The 17,961-nt window shown below is 46.8% G+C and overlaps 1 protein-coding gene across 1 annotated transcript; it reads left to right on the forward strand.

The window, feature by feature from the left end:
- Positions 1–11,447: 11,447 nt before the first annotated feature.
- On the forward strand, positions 11,448–17,541 carry LOC144094908 (uncharacterized). The gene is made up of 5 exons (XM_077628774.1): positions 11,448–11,607; positions 11,882–11,965; positions 14,537–14,635; positions 15,149–15,225; positions 17,397–17,541. The coding sequence occupies exons 1-5, from the start codon at positions 11,478–11,480 to the stop codon at positions 17,412–17,414; spliced, it is 408 nt and encodes a 135-aa protein (XP_077484900.1). The 5' UTR covers positions 11,448–11,477; the 3' UTR covers positions 17,415–17,541.
- Positions 17,542–17,961: the final 420 nt, after the last annotated feature.

Genomic DNA, 17,961 nt, shown 5'->3' on the forward strand with positions numbered 1-17,961 from the left:
TATTTCCTCCCATTTCAGTCTATTCCTGCCACCTTGCATGTTAATGAAACCTATATCTGAATTAACTTGGCCCTGGCGCTTGCGTCTCTTTCTTCCCCTATGGTTCCATTGTCCGTTTGATCTTAATTCTTCCTTCTCTACACTGGTTCCATCAGAGCTCTGGGTCCCCCCAAAAAAGCTGTTGCCTGGCGACCTATCCTACTACCCACCTTCTTGCCAGTGGCACCACCGTAGTGGATGCCATCCTGTGCAAAAGGGTGGGGCCTAACCTCATACACTTCCCTGTTCACCTCCATCACCTCGTATCTTAGTCGTCGACTCAATAGCCTAATTACCCGATTAGTCTCCACGACCCTCCTTTCCGTTTCGCGAGCCTGTCTCTGGACCTCTGGGATTGTGCATATGGTCACATGCACACTCCCAGAGGCCTCTCTAAGCCTACGCATCCCCACCTCCAACTGCGTCTCAAGATTCTGGCTCCTCCCCTGCAGTACATCATTGAGACCAGCATGGATGACCACAAGGTGTTCGCCATCCATGCTGCCCACCACCACCTCCCGGGCTCTGGCCATTGCATCCACCATGCACTTTCCCGACTGAGCCTCCACCTGCACCCGCCTGTCTGCCCTCACTGCCGTCAGAACGCCTCCCTCAACCCTCGCTACATTCGAGTCCCCGACCACAAGAACTCTCCTGCGCCCCAAACGTTCGCTTCCTAATTCCATCTGTTGGCCTCCGGATCGCTCTAGCTGCCTCTCCTGCGGCTGTACGCTATTGTCGCGAGTTTCCATGCCCGCTTTAACCTTTTTCATTGCGTTCTCATTTTTCTCACTCGATGCTCGCTGCACTACAGCACTGTACGATTGACGAGCCTCGTCCCCCGCCTGACACTTCTCCGAACTGGGGTGCCCAGCCGGCCGCGACCTGAGCGCTTCAACCTGTTTTTCTAGTTGGATCCGCTTTTCCCGCTCTTCTTTAATCTCGCCCACCATTCGCTTCAACAGGGCGGCATTATTCTCCTCCTTTTTAATCAAATCGGCGACCTGGGCTTCCAGCTTAATCCGTGCCTCTCGTTCGACCTGCCAGTCCGCATTAAGTGCATTAAACCCAGCTTCCCATTCCCCTTTTAACGCATGAACGGCGTCCCCAAACCGCCACCCTACCGCGGGCGCCGCCTATGCTCCGGCCACGGTGGCTCCGGCGCAAGCCGTTGCAGCAGGTCAACTAAAGGACTACCTTGCCGATTACTCGCTCAGCGATGTGTTCAATGCAGATGAAACCGCGCTTTATTTTAAGTTGCTGCCGAACAAGACTGTCAGTTACAAAGGCGACACGTGTTCAGGCGGGAAGAGAAGCAAGGGAAGAGTGACGGTGTTGGTGTGCGCAAACGCGACCGGCACGGAACGGTGCCGCTTGCTTTTGGCAAAGCAGCGAAGTTAAGCGATGCCGAGATTATTGAAGCGGCCTGCGGTGACCAGATGCCGCACAACTCGGGCGCGGGGAGCACAGCTGACAGCGACGACGAGTCCGACGGAGGCGACGATCCATTGCCACCCCCGAGTGCATGTGAAACAGCGTCAGCACTCGATCTGGCTGCGCGCTACTTCTCCGCCGATGATAATTCGGACGCTGCGTTGGAGCTGTTGGGCAAGTTGCAGACGATGCTTGTCGAGTCACGGCAAAGGAAACGAAAACAAATGCGCATCACCGATTATTTTTCTCTTTGATATGCTTTGCCAATCTGCTGTTAATAAACATGTTTTTGAAGCATAGTGTCATATTTAATCATTAAGCTTGCTGCTTACGCGAATGCATTTTGATGTTAGCTCCAACCGCATAAACAAATTAACTTTATTTCCTTCGACATTCGGGCTCTATGATTTTAATTCGCGCAATCGCCCGCCGCAAATGTGTAGTAGTGCGTAGTAAGAGATAACGATCTCAGATATGCCTGTTTTACCTTCGGCCCGTGCTGCCGGGCGTGATGGCCGCTTTTTTTAGCGCCCGCTCGTTAATTCAAACTCCGCTTAATTCGAACAATTTTCCGGTCCCCCTCGAGTTCGAATTAACGAGGTTTTACTGTATCACCAGCCCTCTACAAGACGGCTTCTTTCACAAGCTGGGGCAGTAAGCATCTGCAAGCAAAATTTCAATGGTGCAAGAGCAGCTCAGTCGAAGAGTGCAGTAGCTAACATCTTTTTGATCTACAGACGGTGGAGACAACTTGAGAGAAATTCAAAGTTTTTCACCCAGTGAATCCGGGCACCAAGCTAAGGAAAAGCTTGTATGCGTTTATCACTGGTTGGTAGCTGGGAGCTCTAGGGATCAAGCTCCACACTTTCCATTTGAGGCAAATGCTCATACCACTGGGCCACTACAGGTGTCTGCATCCTGCAGCAGGGGCGTAGCCAGGAGGGGGGGGGGGGGGGATGCTTGTGGTGTTTTAGCCCCCCCCCCCCTCCCGAAATTTTTTCAAACTGTCCCGCACCGCTGACCAAAACAATGACCGGTTCTGGAAGTCATTCTGGATTTTGCCACCTACAGTGTCTTTTTCAGACTAGAGAAGTCATTTTGGCACGAACGTTGCTAACTCTGGTTTGATTTTGTGGAAACTCCCATGGACCTGGGGTCATGTAACGCAAGGGGCCCCATCCTAGCACAAACTTTCAAGGGCCTATCGATGGCTCGCTGTTGCGACTAAAATTTCGGTGCAATTACTCGCAATACATGTCCGGTGACAGCTGCTGCTGCGCAGTACAATGGCACGAAGGACAGCGTCATCGAGATTTTTCCCTGGCCGTTGCATATGTACAAACATGTAAAGGTTCCTGAACGACAAACATTCATTAAAATATTTGTCCTCTACTTGCTAATTTCATGCCTTTACGTTTTTCATATCAGCGGCATGCACTGCTTTGCTGGTTTCAGACTGATATAGTTTTATACTTCGTGGGATAGTTTCTTTACTTAATAAATACGCAAAAACATGGAAGCATTGGTATCAGTTATGTCTGCCACGAGTGAACAATAAGGGGATACATAGTTGGTATGACTTGCTTACAAGAAATAAAACTGAGCAGGGGACAAGACACAGAAGAGAAGCAAACAGGACGAGCTCGTCCTGTTTCCTTCCCTGCTGTCTTGTCCCCTGCTCAGTCTTATGTTTTGTAATCATGTCTGCCATGATTTTAAGACATACGAATACATTCTTTTATTTTAAAAAATACATATTTCACTTGTCTAGACAGTATGTAGCGTTATCTAATACACAATGGCATTGCAATGGAAATGCAGTTATTATTGTTGCGTTTGAGCCTTCCACAAATTCTATGAGAAGGCCGTGCTGCAACATGAGCCCCCCCCCCCCTCCCCTTAACAAAATTTCTGGCTACGCCACTGTCCTGCGGGTCTCAGCTGTGAGGGAACACATCAGTACTGTGTCTTGTCCCCTCTTCTCCTTTTTGGCTTCGTGCCATTGCGCTGGTTTACAAAGAATAATAACACTTATTGCCTTTGCACGGTGCATAAAAATAGTGCACTACAATTTGTGCCGTGCTAAAATAGTCACTGTAGTGTAGTAACATGTAGGATACAGTAACTCGTCAGAAGTTGATTTAGAATGCATCATTTTCAGGTACTGCACATATGCAAGCGTGGTGTAAAACTGCAGTACAGGAAGAAAAGGTAATGAAACAATTCATTCATCCCAAGTGCGTCTGTCTGTTGTTGCCAGGAAGAAAGAAAAGTAAAGTGCACAGGCCTGCTCACTGGCTCAAGCCGAGCCGAGAGTTGAAAGATGGGATAGAAAGACAGGATCCCTGAGGTAGTGCAATACGAGGCCAACCGATGGCGAGAGTGAAGCATCCTTCAAACTCTCCGCCACATTTCCAAAAATAAGTCCAACTGAACCCGTAACAGATACTCTACGGGGTCCGGACATTATTTGGAATTGCCCCCGGATCTAACGAGAAGGGTTCAGCTTAAGTTAAGGACAACACGGCAAGCCAGGTAAAGAAAAATTATAGGTGTAACGTTAAGAGACTGGAAGCGGGCAGAGTGGGTAAGGGAACAAGCGCGTGTTAATGACATCCTAGTTGAAATCAAGAGGAAGAAATGGGCTTGGGCAGGGCATATAATGCAAAGGCAAGATAACCGCTGGTCGTTAAGGGTGACAGAGTGGATTCCAAGAGAAGGCAAGCGTAGCGGGGGCGGAGAAGGTTAGGTGGGCGGATGAGATTAAGAAGTCTGCAGGAATAGGGTGGGCGCAGCTCGCAAAGGACAGGGTTAATAGGAGACACATACGAGAGGCCTTTGCCCTGCAGTGGGTGTAGTCAGGCTGATGATGATGCCCCCGGATCTATCGTCGAAATTTCTGATATTTCTGCATCCAAGTCTGTATTCACTCTAACCTGCTGCTGTCATAAACCCAAGAAACACTAGACTTCATTTTACCTCCATCAACAGCTACAACTCCACTTACTCTAGTCGGTTCTGGGGTACCACAGGGGAGCGTTCTTGGTCCACTCCTCTTTGTAATATATGTTAATGATTTACCTAACTCTGTGTCTTCTCAAGTTCAGCTCTTTGCTGATGACTATGTGATATACCGTAATATTGTTTCTATCACTGATCAACAATGTTTGCAAACTGACCTTGATGCAGTAACCTCATGGTGCACATCTTGGCTTATGCCGCTCAATACTTCTGAAACTAATCTTATGTCTATCACTTGCAGTTCTTGCATTCCCACAACTTATTTCTTAAATAACGATTCTTTCGAACTTGGAACTATTTACAAGTACCTCGGAAGTCACCTGCATTCAGACTTAACATGGCTTAACCACATTAATCTGAATTTAGCATCCGCCAACCTCTCACTCGGCCCGCTAAAGCATAACCTCAGACTGGCTCCCTCGCACCTGAAGAAAGTTAAGTTCATAACAGTCATTTGTCCGAAGATTGAATATGCATCAGCCATCTGGGATGCTGATGCATCCCAGTTGTTGTTGTTATGCCTTCTATGCTTATCTTATTTGTCTAGTCTCTCTTATTTACTGTTTTGATGTAACCTTTCTTCATTTCTTGTGACACTCATTTATTTTGATTTATATGTTTATATACTGCTGTATTTTTGTTTCACTTTCGTATGTAACCCACTCCTTTCTGTAATGCCCTTGAGCCCTAATGGTAATGAAATAAATAGAATAAAAATTGTGCACAGTACACAGGCCTAGAGAGGGGAAAGTGGCTGTCTCCCAACTTGAAGACCTACTAGGGAGGCTGGTTGATATTTCATCGTAAGGTTTTGGAACGCGCTAACTGGCACGAAACACACACACACACGACGAAGTGCTACCAGCAACTGTTTATTTTTCGGAAGAGACATGAGCATAAAAATAGACCATAATGTCAACCATGTGCAACAAGATGTACAGTAGCCCTAGATCCGTGCCTTCAAGTGTAAAAACAAAAAGAGCTAGAAAGCAAACACGAAAAAACCTTGTCACCCAACACGTGCATATTACAAAACCTTAAGGCTATTGTAACGCCGCGCTTCATCAACGCATACATTTTTTTTCCCCCTTAGCTTGCGGTCACTGTGAGCCTCCGGTCTGCGTGGAGAGCTCTCAGTGAAGCTCCGAGCTCCCCCCTACCTGCGTGCCCCTCTCCCGCAAACAGCAGCAAAGGCACAGGAATCATTTGCCGCTTGACAGCACCGCTGTGAGGGTCGAAGACTCCTAGCTTTGTTAAGCGCCCCAAGAAAGCATGCAAGGCGCACACAACGAGCACGTGGTGCCGCTTGGTCTTAGGCAGCACTCCCACGGCGGCAGATCGCCATACTGCGCGTCTACGGAAATATGTGAACCGCGTCGCATTCCGTGATGGGCCCCCATTTTTTTTGGCATTCTCGATGGCACCGAAGCGTCGCGGGTCTCCGCCATCTGACATTCCTGCGGCGAGCTAGTGGATTAGTGGTCCTGCCAATTAGCTGAAAAAAAAAAAATCTTTTCATCCTTCAAGAGGCGACGCGCAGGTGAGAGGGTTTTCAGAATGTTTTCGGTATGTGTTCCTTTTCCTTTTTAGCCACGCCCCGGGCTCGAAGTTGGGTCCAACCTTCAGGGGCCGTGGCTACCTGCATTGGTTATCGAAGCTTAGGGCGGGCCTCGAAATATGACCGCCCTAACTTCTTTGTTTGCAAAAGCTTTAAAATTGCATGTAAAATCATTGGAGAGCACTCCTGTCTAGTTGAGCTAAAGGCTCCGTGCAGTGGCACGTAATTCGACAACCCTAGACTCTAACCTCGGGTCGATGAGTAAGGGCTTGTAGAGAGTGTCTCTCTGTGTGAGAATTGTCTTTCTAAGTTGAAGCTTCACTGTCTGTGTGACTCAACTTGTAACGCAGTTTTCCCTTGTACATCCTGTAAATATATTCCCTCTTTGACCTTAAGCTGCACATCTCCCTTCATCACCACCGAACAACAACGTTTGGAAGGGTCTGCGCCCTTCCGAAGAACCCAATGGACCATCAAAAAAAATAACTCCCGCAGCACGACAGAATTCGGCGACCGTCAGCCCCGAGCTGACACCACCCGCAGGCCCGGCAATGTCCAGGCACCGGGTAACACCCAGCTCGTGGTAGCCACTCGGGAAGACCAGAAGGAATCGATCTCCGGCACCAGCCAAGTTGACAAGGTACCCCAGCTCACCGACCCCAAGGCGGTGAGCCCACGTTGCTCTTCCCAAGCAGCCTCTTGCAAACAATTATTAATTGATCTGCCAGCTGCCACGGTAGGCATTTTTCCTGTGGCCCATCGCCCATGGCCAATGACACTGATGCCAGCTTTTCTGCGACACGGGACTTTCAATGCTACAGCATTAAAACAGCGTAAGCTGTCAGGAGTGCAGCCGGTGCCACTGTGAACTTCACACGCTTGACTGTTTCAAGATTTTTCACAAAGAAGAAAAATGTTACTTGCTCTAGATCTGCGACTGTCTTGAAAGCTTAATAAAATAAATAAACATTATCATTCTGAAACGAAATTAGCAAGCTGCACCTGAAAGATATAAAGGAAAAGCTCTAGAAAGTGCACGGAGAGCCGGGTGAAGGAACATGACCAAAACAAGATATAAGAGAGAAGCCTTATCAGCTCAGAGTATGCTTTGATGCAGAGAGTCATAACAAAACACTGTGGTGAGAGAAGCACTCACCACTAGTGCTGGACGCCATTGTGTCTGAACTTTAACAGGCAAAGGCCATCTCCAAACTTAATCTGATGAATGGATCCATAATAGCGTCGGGTCCTGGAACAGCAAAGTAAGCTGACTGCATACCCGACCGCGGCGGCTGCATTTTTATGGAGGAAAATCGCTAAGGCGCCCGTGTGCTGTGCGATGTCAGTGCACGTTAAAGATCCCCAGGTGGTCGAAATTATTCCGGAGCCTTCCACTACGGCACCTCTTCTTCCTTTCTTCTTTCACTCCTTCCTTTATCCCTTCCCTTACCGGTTCAGGTGTCCAACGATATATGAGACAGATACTGCGCCATTTCCTTTCCCCAAAAAACCAATTATTATTATTATTATTCAACTCATCATGACTGTGGAAATATTTCAGAAACCACTTCAGGCACCATTTGATGGTCTCGAAGGCAGCATGCATGTCACACACAGAACAGAAGGTGAAGAAGCTATTCAAGAGAAACAGAGGACAAGGAATTTGAATCAACAGGGAGAACCCATAGCTGAAAGCCAAAGAAGTCATCTTCTTTCAGGCACTAACACAACCTGCAAAGCTCACAACTTAGCCTGTTCCATCTGCCAGAATGCTGTAGTGCTTTGGGCTTGATCACAAGATCGCAGGTATCACATCAGGAATGTAGAGATAAACAGGAATTAGAAACATCAGAGTGATGGAGACCCCTCAGCTCAGTGCAGGCATTTTTAATGAAACACAGTCCTCTTTGTAGTGAGGAGAAAGCTATGGAGAGAGTGAAGGCAATGTAGATTGCTTCACACTGTGTACAAGCCTGAACTACACCAGGAGGAGGAAGGGACGACGGAGGTGAAGAGCGGAAAGAGAGAAAGAAGGGCACATAATGCACACCATACACAGGTTAGAGCATGGGTGGGTGGATGCAACCCATTTATGCTCAGGGCCATGGTCTCTCAACCTACCTGCACACTACAGGAGCAGTGGCAAATCCCTTGGCTTGCTCACAAACATTGAGCATTGGGCTAGTTGGTTCAGCATGACTGAAAAACGGAAAAGCAGTGCAAAGACAGGGAGGAAGGAAAAAAGCCACGGATGATAGAGAGAGCCGGCTTAAAAATGCGTCCATTTTTCATCTTGCTAAGAGTAAATTCAAGTTGGAATCAGAAAACAAAAGAACAATGCATACACGGTGATATAGGAAGGAGAAGAGTTTCAGCTCGAACTGAATGGTGCCATACATTAGCAGAAAGAGTAATGGAATTCTAATTCTGAAAACACACGGTGTACAGGGCAAACATAAAAGTGCAATCACCGTACACTACAAATGATGCCCACTTATTCCTTATTCAGGATATAATTTGTAAGATCAGCCTTGAGTCAATGATAGAAAGGCAAAACCATTTTAGGAGCACAAAAGATGACTTTGGTCCAAAGCGAAAACTTAAAAAAGATGGTTCCATTGCATATTTCACTGTCAATATAATTTTGCACCCATGTTTACAAGGCATACTTACTGCACTGTACCAACTCACTCGCAGCACGGCATAGCAAAGCATGAGCGGCCAGATCTGTTCAATATTCACAGAGGCAAGGCAGCAATGTGGGCTAGTTGGTTATACATTTGGTGCGAATAACGCGCTACACACTAACAAAACGACAACTGGAAGAACACAACGCTGTTGACAATGAATTGATTGCTTCAGCATGTGACGGAATGTATTTCTGCACCCTCGTACCAGAATAAACTTCAGTTGTTAGTGCGCGCTTGTCCTGTGTCTCCCGTTCTTCCATTTGTCATTTTGTTAGTGTGTAGTGCGTTATTCACACCAAAAAATTCACAGAGGAGCAAGCTCTAATTACAATCTATCATGCAGTGACATTACCCGAGAGTTCCTTGGGTAACACAGGCGAATGCAGACATACAAGAGGGCACCGACAGTCAGGTAATAAGCAGGCTATATTGGGGAGTCTACGGGGCTAAGGTCGCTGCAGGTGGCTCAGAACAGGGTTAAATGGAGGGATCTGGGAGAGGCCCTTGTTCTGAAGTAGGCATAGCTGGGCCAGTTATGACATTACAGTAACATTACAAATGACACACAGTTCATCAGTGCCATCATTGCAGTTAGTGAGCTGGCTGTTTAATATTTGAATTGCATTCACCCTACCTTCAGGACACAGGCCTGGAGCAAAGAATAAGATTAAGCATAGAATAACAATCAATAAAAATAACACATAAATAATTAAGATTAAGGAGTAAACAATGGGCACAAAGAATAAGAGTGAAGATAGGATCAGCAACGACAAATCAGTCATCTGCATAGTGTGTGTTTCTTTTGTCTTTGGTCCATTTCCAAAAGGTGAAAAGAATTTATTCCAGAATTATGCCTCAATGCAACCAACCACATTGACGAATGCACAGTAATTAATGAGACAGTTTTTTTTTCTGCCAATTTGCTGTGTAGCATAGGAAGCGAGAATTCAAAATAATGCCTGTGACCAACCGCCAGAATGCTCTACCCCTAGTCGCACCAAGATAGACTTCAGCATGAGACTGCTATGGCCGTCCTAATCGTTATGTGGCGCCTCTTCAAACAAAATCTGTTCTTTGCAAGCAAGCATGATGGCATCAGTAAGCTGAATAAAAACTGGATTTTGTTTAATTTGCAATGTGTTGGTGTTTCTACACTGCATTGCTGTTGCCATTCTAGTCTTCTGGCCTGCTTTATCTTTATGCATCCAGCAGCTTTTACAATCTTCAGTAATATAGAACTCAATTGTGAATGCTTCTTCAACAACATGAGGTTCATAAACACATACTTCTGTACTGGGCCAAGAAGATGGGCCAGCACTCTGGTGCTACCATTGTGCCAACTGATGGGTTACTCTCCCATCCTCTCCACCGTGAGAGAGAAAATGTAGGAGACGGGAAAAGAGATTTACATGAAACTGGACCAGGAGAAGCAACTCGAGAGGCAGTGAACAGACAATAATGCATTAGTTGATAGCAAGATATGCAGCTGCCTAAATCCCTAACTACATGCCAACACATCTCTATGGATCGCATTCAGGGAGAGAATTTATGTACACACTGTTGAGAAAGTTGTAACACCGTATTTAAATAATATGTCAACAGTAGAGAAATTTCAAACATCCTCTTTTCACTATAAATGCCACACGCAATGATTAGCTTAATTGGAGAAGTGCACCTAGTAGTTTGGGCCAAACGTGATTTTTTTTTTCATAGTAGTTCATAGTAGTTCATAGTAGTGCTCCAGTCAAAACACGGAAATGTGTATCTGCAAAATTCACAAGTGAATTCAGGCCTGTTACCACCTGACCGCACACAACTGCTTCCTCCTGAGACGTGGCAATTCGCGACACCTTCCTGAAGAGCAATACACCACACATGCACACATGAAACTACAGCTGTTCTACCTTTCAGAGCTGCCCTAGGCGCTATGGCCCGTAAGCTGATAAGTTCGTCAACAGTGGGGTCATCATCAAGTTCATCAACAGTGGAGAAAAAAAATGCACATGTACAGAACCGCTAACCCCACCAGCTCAATCAACACGTTGTAGCCGCTGTGCAAAGCCTCAGGCACTGAGGCGCAGACCTGAGGAAATAGAAAACAAATCTCACGCCCACATTGAACCGTATCCATTAGGCTGACAGCGTTGCAACGATCAGCGCAAAATTATGTGCGTCGATATTGAAGGCCAGCTTCGCCATTCGAACGCAAAGTACGCACATTAAATTGAGCGCGCTTTTCAAACAAGCGGCTACGGGGCGGTTCGTCGCAGCAAATTATGAATAGCGCTCGCGCTATGTTTCACGGCCTGCAATTTAGATCGAGGCCTGCGAAGTCTCAGCACTATATTCGCGCGTTTGGGGAGACTCAACATACTTCCACACAACAACGCGACCATACGGACTACCAACAAACTTCCGTCAAAAAAAAAAAAAATGAATACTGCAATGTGGCCAGATGAGTGTTCGGATACTGCTAAAGTCTGCACTGGCTGTGTGATCATTTGTAATCACTTGTTTGTAATTACTGGACGAATGTGAACTAATATTCATCGCAAAACGTTATGAAAAGATCTACTAACTCCGTGATAGTCTACTTAAACTGATTATGCGTGTCTAAGCTGTATAATTGTTACATGAACCGCTAAGCGCTCACGCAGACGACAGCCTTTCCGAGTGGCGGTTAACGCGCAGAAGTGGGGAGAGATCTTTGCTGAGACTTTCGTGCGTTGACTGGAATGGCGAGCGAAGACGACTTTGCAAAATTTCGTCACTATTTCACGGACGAAGAATGGAAGGGCCTTTCGGAATGCATGAAGACGGCGGACTCGAACCTCAAAAAGAAGTACGAGCTGATGCTGAATCTGGGTGAGTGAACTCTTTTGTACTGCCTTCCTTCGGAGCTGCGTCTTTGAAAGCGCGAATTGCTTTAAAAGTTCTCTGCGATTAATATAGTTTAAGGCTACCAGAATGACGCAATTTTCAAAAAACGCAGCAACTGTGCATATTAGAAAATTTGTGGGGCCAGAATCAACGGCTGAGTCGCACACCACGACAGACATCAATTATTGCTAGCATAAAAGGAGATACAAACAGAAAAAGACTTGCGCATAAAAGATGACTCTTACCTGCATATTTACAGGACTGAAGCCAGTGCTTCCTGAATTTATGAAACCAAAACCGGCCCCAGCTAAACCTGCTAAACCTGCAACAAAGTCCAATTCCCGTAAGTATACAAAGAGCTGTCACAGTGTCAGGTGCTGAGATAATTCTTTCTTTTATTTTTACGGCCACTTTCTTGCTTCATATGCTGATGGAAAGATGCACGTCTCTGCCTCAGTTGCATCTCGGAGCGATATCGCAGAGGTCCGTGACCCTGTAAACGCTTAGAATGAGTTTTGTTCGACCTAGAACAGATGTTGGATAATATGTTCAACCAATATTTTGTTGCACTTGAGAAAACAAACACCTTTTCGGATTAGACGGTCGTGACAAGTTGTTAGTGCGAGCTGCTCGTTTCGATAGGCAAATAATAATAAATACAGCGTACGACGCAGTTAATTGCGCGCCGTAGAATGCTTTTCTCAGCTAAACTCGTGACTTGTTCGAGCTCAAATTCCGCACATAAATGGCAGCAGCTCGGTACAATTGTTTCATGATACATTTGTGTGATGTAATTGCCTGAATCGGTAAAAAAAAAAAAGAAGTCGGATATTAGCATCGTCTGTGGCGACGAGGAAACGAAACTAGCCGTTATCTCAGTAAATGTACTGGTAGCGCCATCTCGTTTGGCAGATGTGGAGATTCGGCAAAGGAGGCGGGTGGGGATGGTTTGCGGGAGATTTGAACACGTTTTTTTTTTAAACTGCTTTGGTAATGATGACAAAAACTTAATTTGGCCAAAATTCCACTAAATTTCAAGTCTTTTGTAAAAAAAAAGACGGAATTCAGTGGAATTACATTGCCGAATATTCGAATATCGAATATTCTTTGCCGGAATTTCTTTGCCGAATTTAGTGGAATTCTTTGTTGAATATCCACCATTTCTCTCCGAAATTTGAGCTCGAACAACTCATCAGTTTAGCTGAGAAAAGCATTCTACGGCACGCGTTTAATTGAGCGACAGTCTGCATCATGTTACACAGCTACCTATGTATGAGAGACGCCGTAGTGGAGGGCTCTGGAATAATATAGACCACCTACCTAGCTATAGGGTATTTAACGTGCGGTGATATATCGACAGAACATGTGTGCGTATATGCATTTTGCCTCCATCAAAATGTGCTTCTACTTCGGTCGGGATTCAATCTCGCGTCCTTTATTGGGGCTCAACAACCAATTACCATTCACTGAGGGCCCCCAGTGGGTAAAATATAGTAGAAAAGACAATCGCGCGGCTGCGATAGGATCCGAACCCATGGCCGGCCCATATACATGCCGCGTACGGTGGTCTCACCTCACCTACAATAATGGTAGTCTAAATAAACCTCGGGCCTTCTGAACCACATTCAGAGAATAAAACGAGATAGCATTTGGAATATTGCCCACACCAAAATATTGTTGTCGCCTGTGTTGTCGCCTGCCTCAGTCCCCCCTGTATTGCAGTTTTGCTCTTCATGATGTCATACCAACTGGCCTACACCAAAGTCCTTCTAAGTTATTCCAAAGGACCCCCAAATTTTGCGAGTAAGCCCATCCCATAAAAAGTATTAAAGTGGATTAGTGCGGATTAATGGGTCTCTATTAATTCGGATAGGTGGATTGGTGGGGATTAGTGAGTGGATTGAGGTGGAAGATTGTGTCGCTATGATAATTCAGTGGAAGGTACTAGAAAATTCCTCAGATTTACACATTTGATGGTGCTGATGGCGTCGCGCCCCTCTTGACCAATCATTGAATTTCGTTACGGAGAAGCCCGGTGGTTTTCGCAAGACGACGACTTAATTTGGCATTCATAAATGGCACACACGCCCGTGCGCACACACACACACGCGCGCACGCACATCCGTTACCCTCGCGCGCACCCACCACACATACACAATTACAAATACACAGCCACCGGAAAGGGAAAACCATATGCCATACGTTCATTGGTCTCTTGACTGAATGAGCTCCTTTGTACGGGTGGACTACTCTTCCTAGGAAATTGTTCCAGAGAAAAATGCGCGCACTCTATTGCAAAAGTTTCGTGGAAATGCACGCGATACGGTTCTTTTTCCGTCAGTAGAAGTCGCTGCTCTAGTAACCAAATTCGGAGATTCTCGGTATGATTATGCGCCCGGCACAGAGCTGTTTTAACTACACGATGCATAAATTAGTGGCAGAATTTATAATCAAAGGGGCTCTGAAACGTACAGAACGCACACAGTAACAAACAGCCATTCAGAGATTTCGTACATCAAGTAAACACACCTTTTCCAATAAAAATTGGGCAGCTGCAAGTCCATTCACAGGATCAGGAAACGCTTCAGGCTATCAAGAAATGTGTCATGGTCAATCATAGACGCCACGAATTCCGATCGAAACTCACAAACTATCCTCCGAGCTTTCTCACAAACTTTCCTTTGAAACAGTTTTGAAACATCACTCAATTACTAGAGATTATATATGGTTTGATGTTTTACTGGGCTGGGGACTGCTGTTTGGTTTTTGTTCTCTTAATAGAGTGTAGTAAGTGACGCTTGATTGGTCTGGAGCATGTTTGTTTTTCTGCGCAAAATAGTAGCATTCCGTTAAAACTGCTTGATGCGCACGATTCTACAAGCCAGTCTTACAAATATCGTGGGGTGAAATGCAGCCTCGCCCGAGACGTCTTCCAGCGGGTCCCGCTACCCGAGACGCCAGCGAAAAGACATCAACTACATGGAATGCGAGAACTCGGACGAAGAATACCTATGTGAGTTGTCTGCGAAAGCCGGTTCCTGGCTTCCAACACGAGAATGGGAAATGCACACCTTATTGTAAAAGAGTCTTTTAGTGTAGCTCGTAAGGGGTGAACACATGAAATGCAGAGCGGCTTGCCTACAGCGTCAAGAGCTCTTAGCACAAACCTTCTTAGCTACTTACATGTTTCACTTTCTGGAGCGGCCAGTTGGGCAGCTTGTTATACGGTTAATGTATGTCGCACAAAAGGAGTGCTCTGATGAATTCATTTTTATCATGGCCTGAATGAGCCTAGGACACCCAGACACGGATATTTCACGCGCAAATTGATTCCGCTGCAGTCGGCGAGCAGTGCATATATAAAATATCCCAATGGGCATTGAAACTCCCTTGGACGTCCTGTAGACATTCAGGATGTCTGCAGGGCGTCTGCAGAACGTCCAAGGAAGATTCAGTGCCCATTCTGATGTCGGCATCCGCACACTTTTTTTTTTCCTAAACCACGGTGCGAGTAATCTGCTTCCAGTTTGCGATGACTGCGGTGTCGACAATCCCGGCGACTGCCCCAAACACGGACCACTGACCCATGTCAAGGACGCAGAGGTGAGTGCAAGCACGCGAGCTTGACGAATTTGAAAAGCTGCCTTCAGACCGCGTTTGCATCTACCTCGTTTCGGCCGGCACATAGTGATCCGGTGAAAAATACGACAGCGAACTTGCCGAACGGAGATAGTGGTGCGTAGCATCAAAGCGTGCCTTCGTCCTATTGCAGTTCTCAAATATGGCAATTCTCTCTGCCTCCTTTCACCGCCTTTTTCATTCTATTCCTGACTGCGTGGTTCCGGTTCCCACCTTGATCGAGACCGTTCACTGCGCCTTTCTATTTGACTCCACCCGCATATCAGGCCTCCTTTTCATTATTTCATCACAGTGCAATGACTGCTTGATTCATGCAAACACAACTGATGAAGAGAGTTTTCGAGTCTGAAACTTCATCTCCACAGAATATGGCAAGTGTGGTTTGTGTGTTTCCAGGGCTGTGGCCAATGGCATTGCAGAAAGGCAGCCTCAAACTGCTACGCCGTTCGCCAAGCACTTATGAAGAGGTCTTCGCAGCTATATTGAAGATAATAATCTCTTTTCCCCGTTTAGGCTCGGCTTTCGATCAGGTCTTTCTGCACACGACGCATTTCTTCTTATCAAACACGAAGTCCTCACGGGGATACCTCCTGGCGAAGAGCACCTTCTTCTAACACTTGAAATTATGGGCGCCTTCGACATTTCCAATTCTGCAATTCTGGAAGGTCTAAATAATATACACTGTGACTCTCGCATCTTCCAATATATCGCCACCTTCCTCACTGCCCGCACAGCCACGATAGGTATCGGATCTACTAGATAGTCTTCCTTCCAAGCACCTGAGAAGGGCACTCCACAAGGAGCTGTCCTATCACCACTGCTATTCAATAAACGCATGGCCCCTCTCGCACACAAGCTCTCTACACTCTCTGAGACATCGGATATACCATCTATGCGGATGACAACACCATCTGGTCAACCTGAGGATTCCTCGCCGCCAAAGAGCAAGCCTTACAAACAGCCATCAGTGTGGTCGAGCATTTTGTTCAGAGCAGCGGTATGCAGTGTGCACCGGAGAAATCGGAAATCATCCGTGTTCATGGTCCCCGCTATCGTTCCCCTGGCCCAATCATAATCAAATTCACAACCGCCCTATCCATGCCCTATCCAACCCTAGCCATGAGTCGAATCCAGTATGGTCTCCCATATACCACAATATTGATCGCACCGCCGAGAGTAAGATCGATATCCTTATCCGTTATGCCCTCTTTAAAACAGCTCTGGGCCTTCCCATGTGTACATCCACCACTAGACTGGTTGCACTTTGGATTCACAACATGTTTGCGTAAATCCAGTAGGCTGTTCTGAACTCCCAACAGACTCGCCTCCTCACCACCTCGGCGGGTAGGGCCATCCTTTCAAGGATAGGCGACCCATGGCCCTGACCGGAGTTCTTCCAAATGCTGTCCGCTCACGCCTTTACATAGACCCTATCCTTCGCCATATGAAGCACGAGTCACAGGCCCCGCGCTGTCATTCCCGCCTTCGCAGCCTCTGCAGGCCATACGGCGAAGACAGCTCTGCTATATATGTGGATGTTAATTCCTATGCGCAGCCCCACAGATATGCTTGCGCTGCTGTCAATCACGCCAACACCCCTTTTCTTGGAGCGTCCTTCACGGCACAGGATGCTGCAGCCGCAGAAGCCATTGCAATAGCCATCTGCATCGAAATGTGCGACACCCAAAACCACGGCACTCATTTTTTTATCCCAAGAAGCCTGCAAAGCCTAAACGAGAGGACCAGTCCCGGGCACGGCTCTCCGCATATTGGGCGGCACTCTTCAGTATGATCACGTCATCACCTGGCGACATGCAGGTCTCGATGTCAATATTAGGGCAGATACCGTGTATAGCTCGAGATTACACCGACCGAGCAGGGCACCTTGAGTCTACTCTTTACCCCCTCTCAGCCCATTTTTCAACCTGCCTAGAGACCCTCCTCCTAAATAGGCGTCTCTACGCCCCGCCAGATAAGAATATCCCTTGAGGATTCCTACCTCCTAAGCCGCATCGAAACACTTACTTTCCGCAATCTCCACCACCTATACCGCATTCACCGAACATTATGCGCAGATACATGTCCCTGGTGTGGCGATATTCCCACAATCACGGACGTTACATGGATCTGCTCAGCTAAACCGAACCACTTGAAGCCGCACAACGCGGCTCTGGAGCAGTGGGAGGTGAAGCTGGCCAGCGGCACCCTGGGAGACCAGGAGGCGCTAGTCGTCATCGCCCAAGCGTCGGCGGAAGCCACTGGAGTCTTGAGCTGAGGAGCCCACCCCCAATCCGCTCCGGTCTTCTTTTTACAAATAAATGTTTATTCTCTCTTTCTGCCATTGACGTCACTGTCGCTGCTGCCATTGAGGTGGAAGGTAAGGTGAACGCATCTGGTTTACACGCAGTAAAAGATGGTTCGGAGATCGCTGCGTTGGAAGCACGGCAGTGGCAAATGTTTAGATTCCAAGTCGGTGAGGCCTAAATGTTTCTGGAATCTGTGTTTAAAAACCGATTAATTTCTAGACAGCGCTTCTTAACGTCAGGAAAAAAAGTTGGAAAAAAAGCATTGTGGGGGAGAGAGATTAAAGCATGTTAGGGACAAATAGCAAAAGGCAGAGCGATGTGCGATTGTGAACAAGGGTTCAGAATGGTATGTTTTCATTGGTGACAAGTGCAGCTGGCCTCAACTCAAAGGTCA

This window comes from Amblyomma americanum, chromosome 6 (assembly GCF_052857255.1).
Source record: "Amblyomma americanum isolate KBUSLIRL-KWMA chromosome 6, ASM5285725v1, whole genome shotgun sequence".
NCBI classification, from domain to species: domain Eukaryota; kingdom Metazoa; phylum Arthropoda; class Arachnida; order Ixodida; family Ixodidae; genus Amblyomma; species Amblyomma americanum.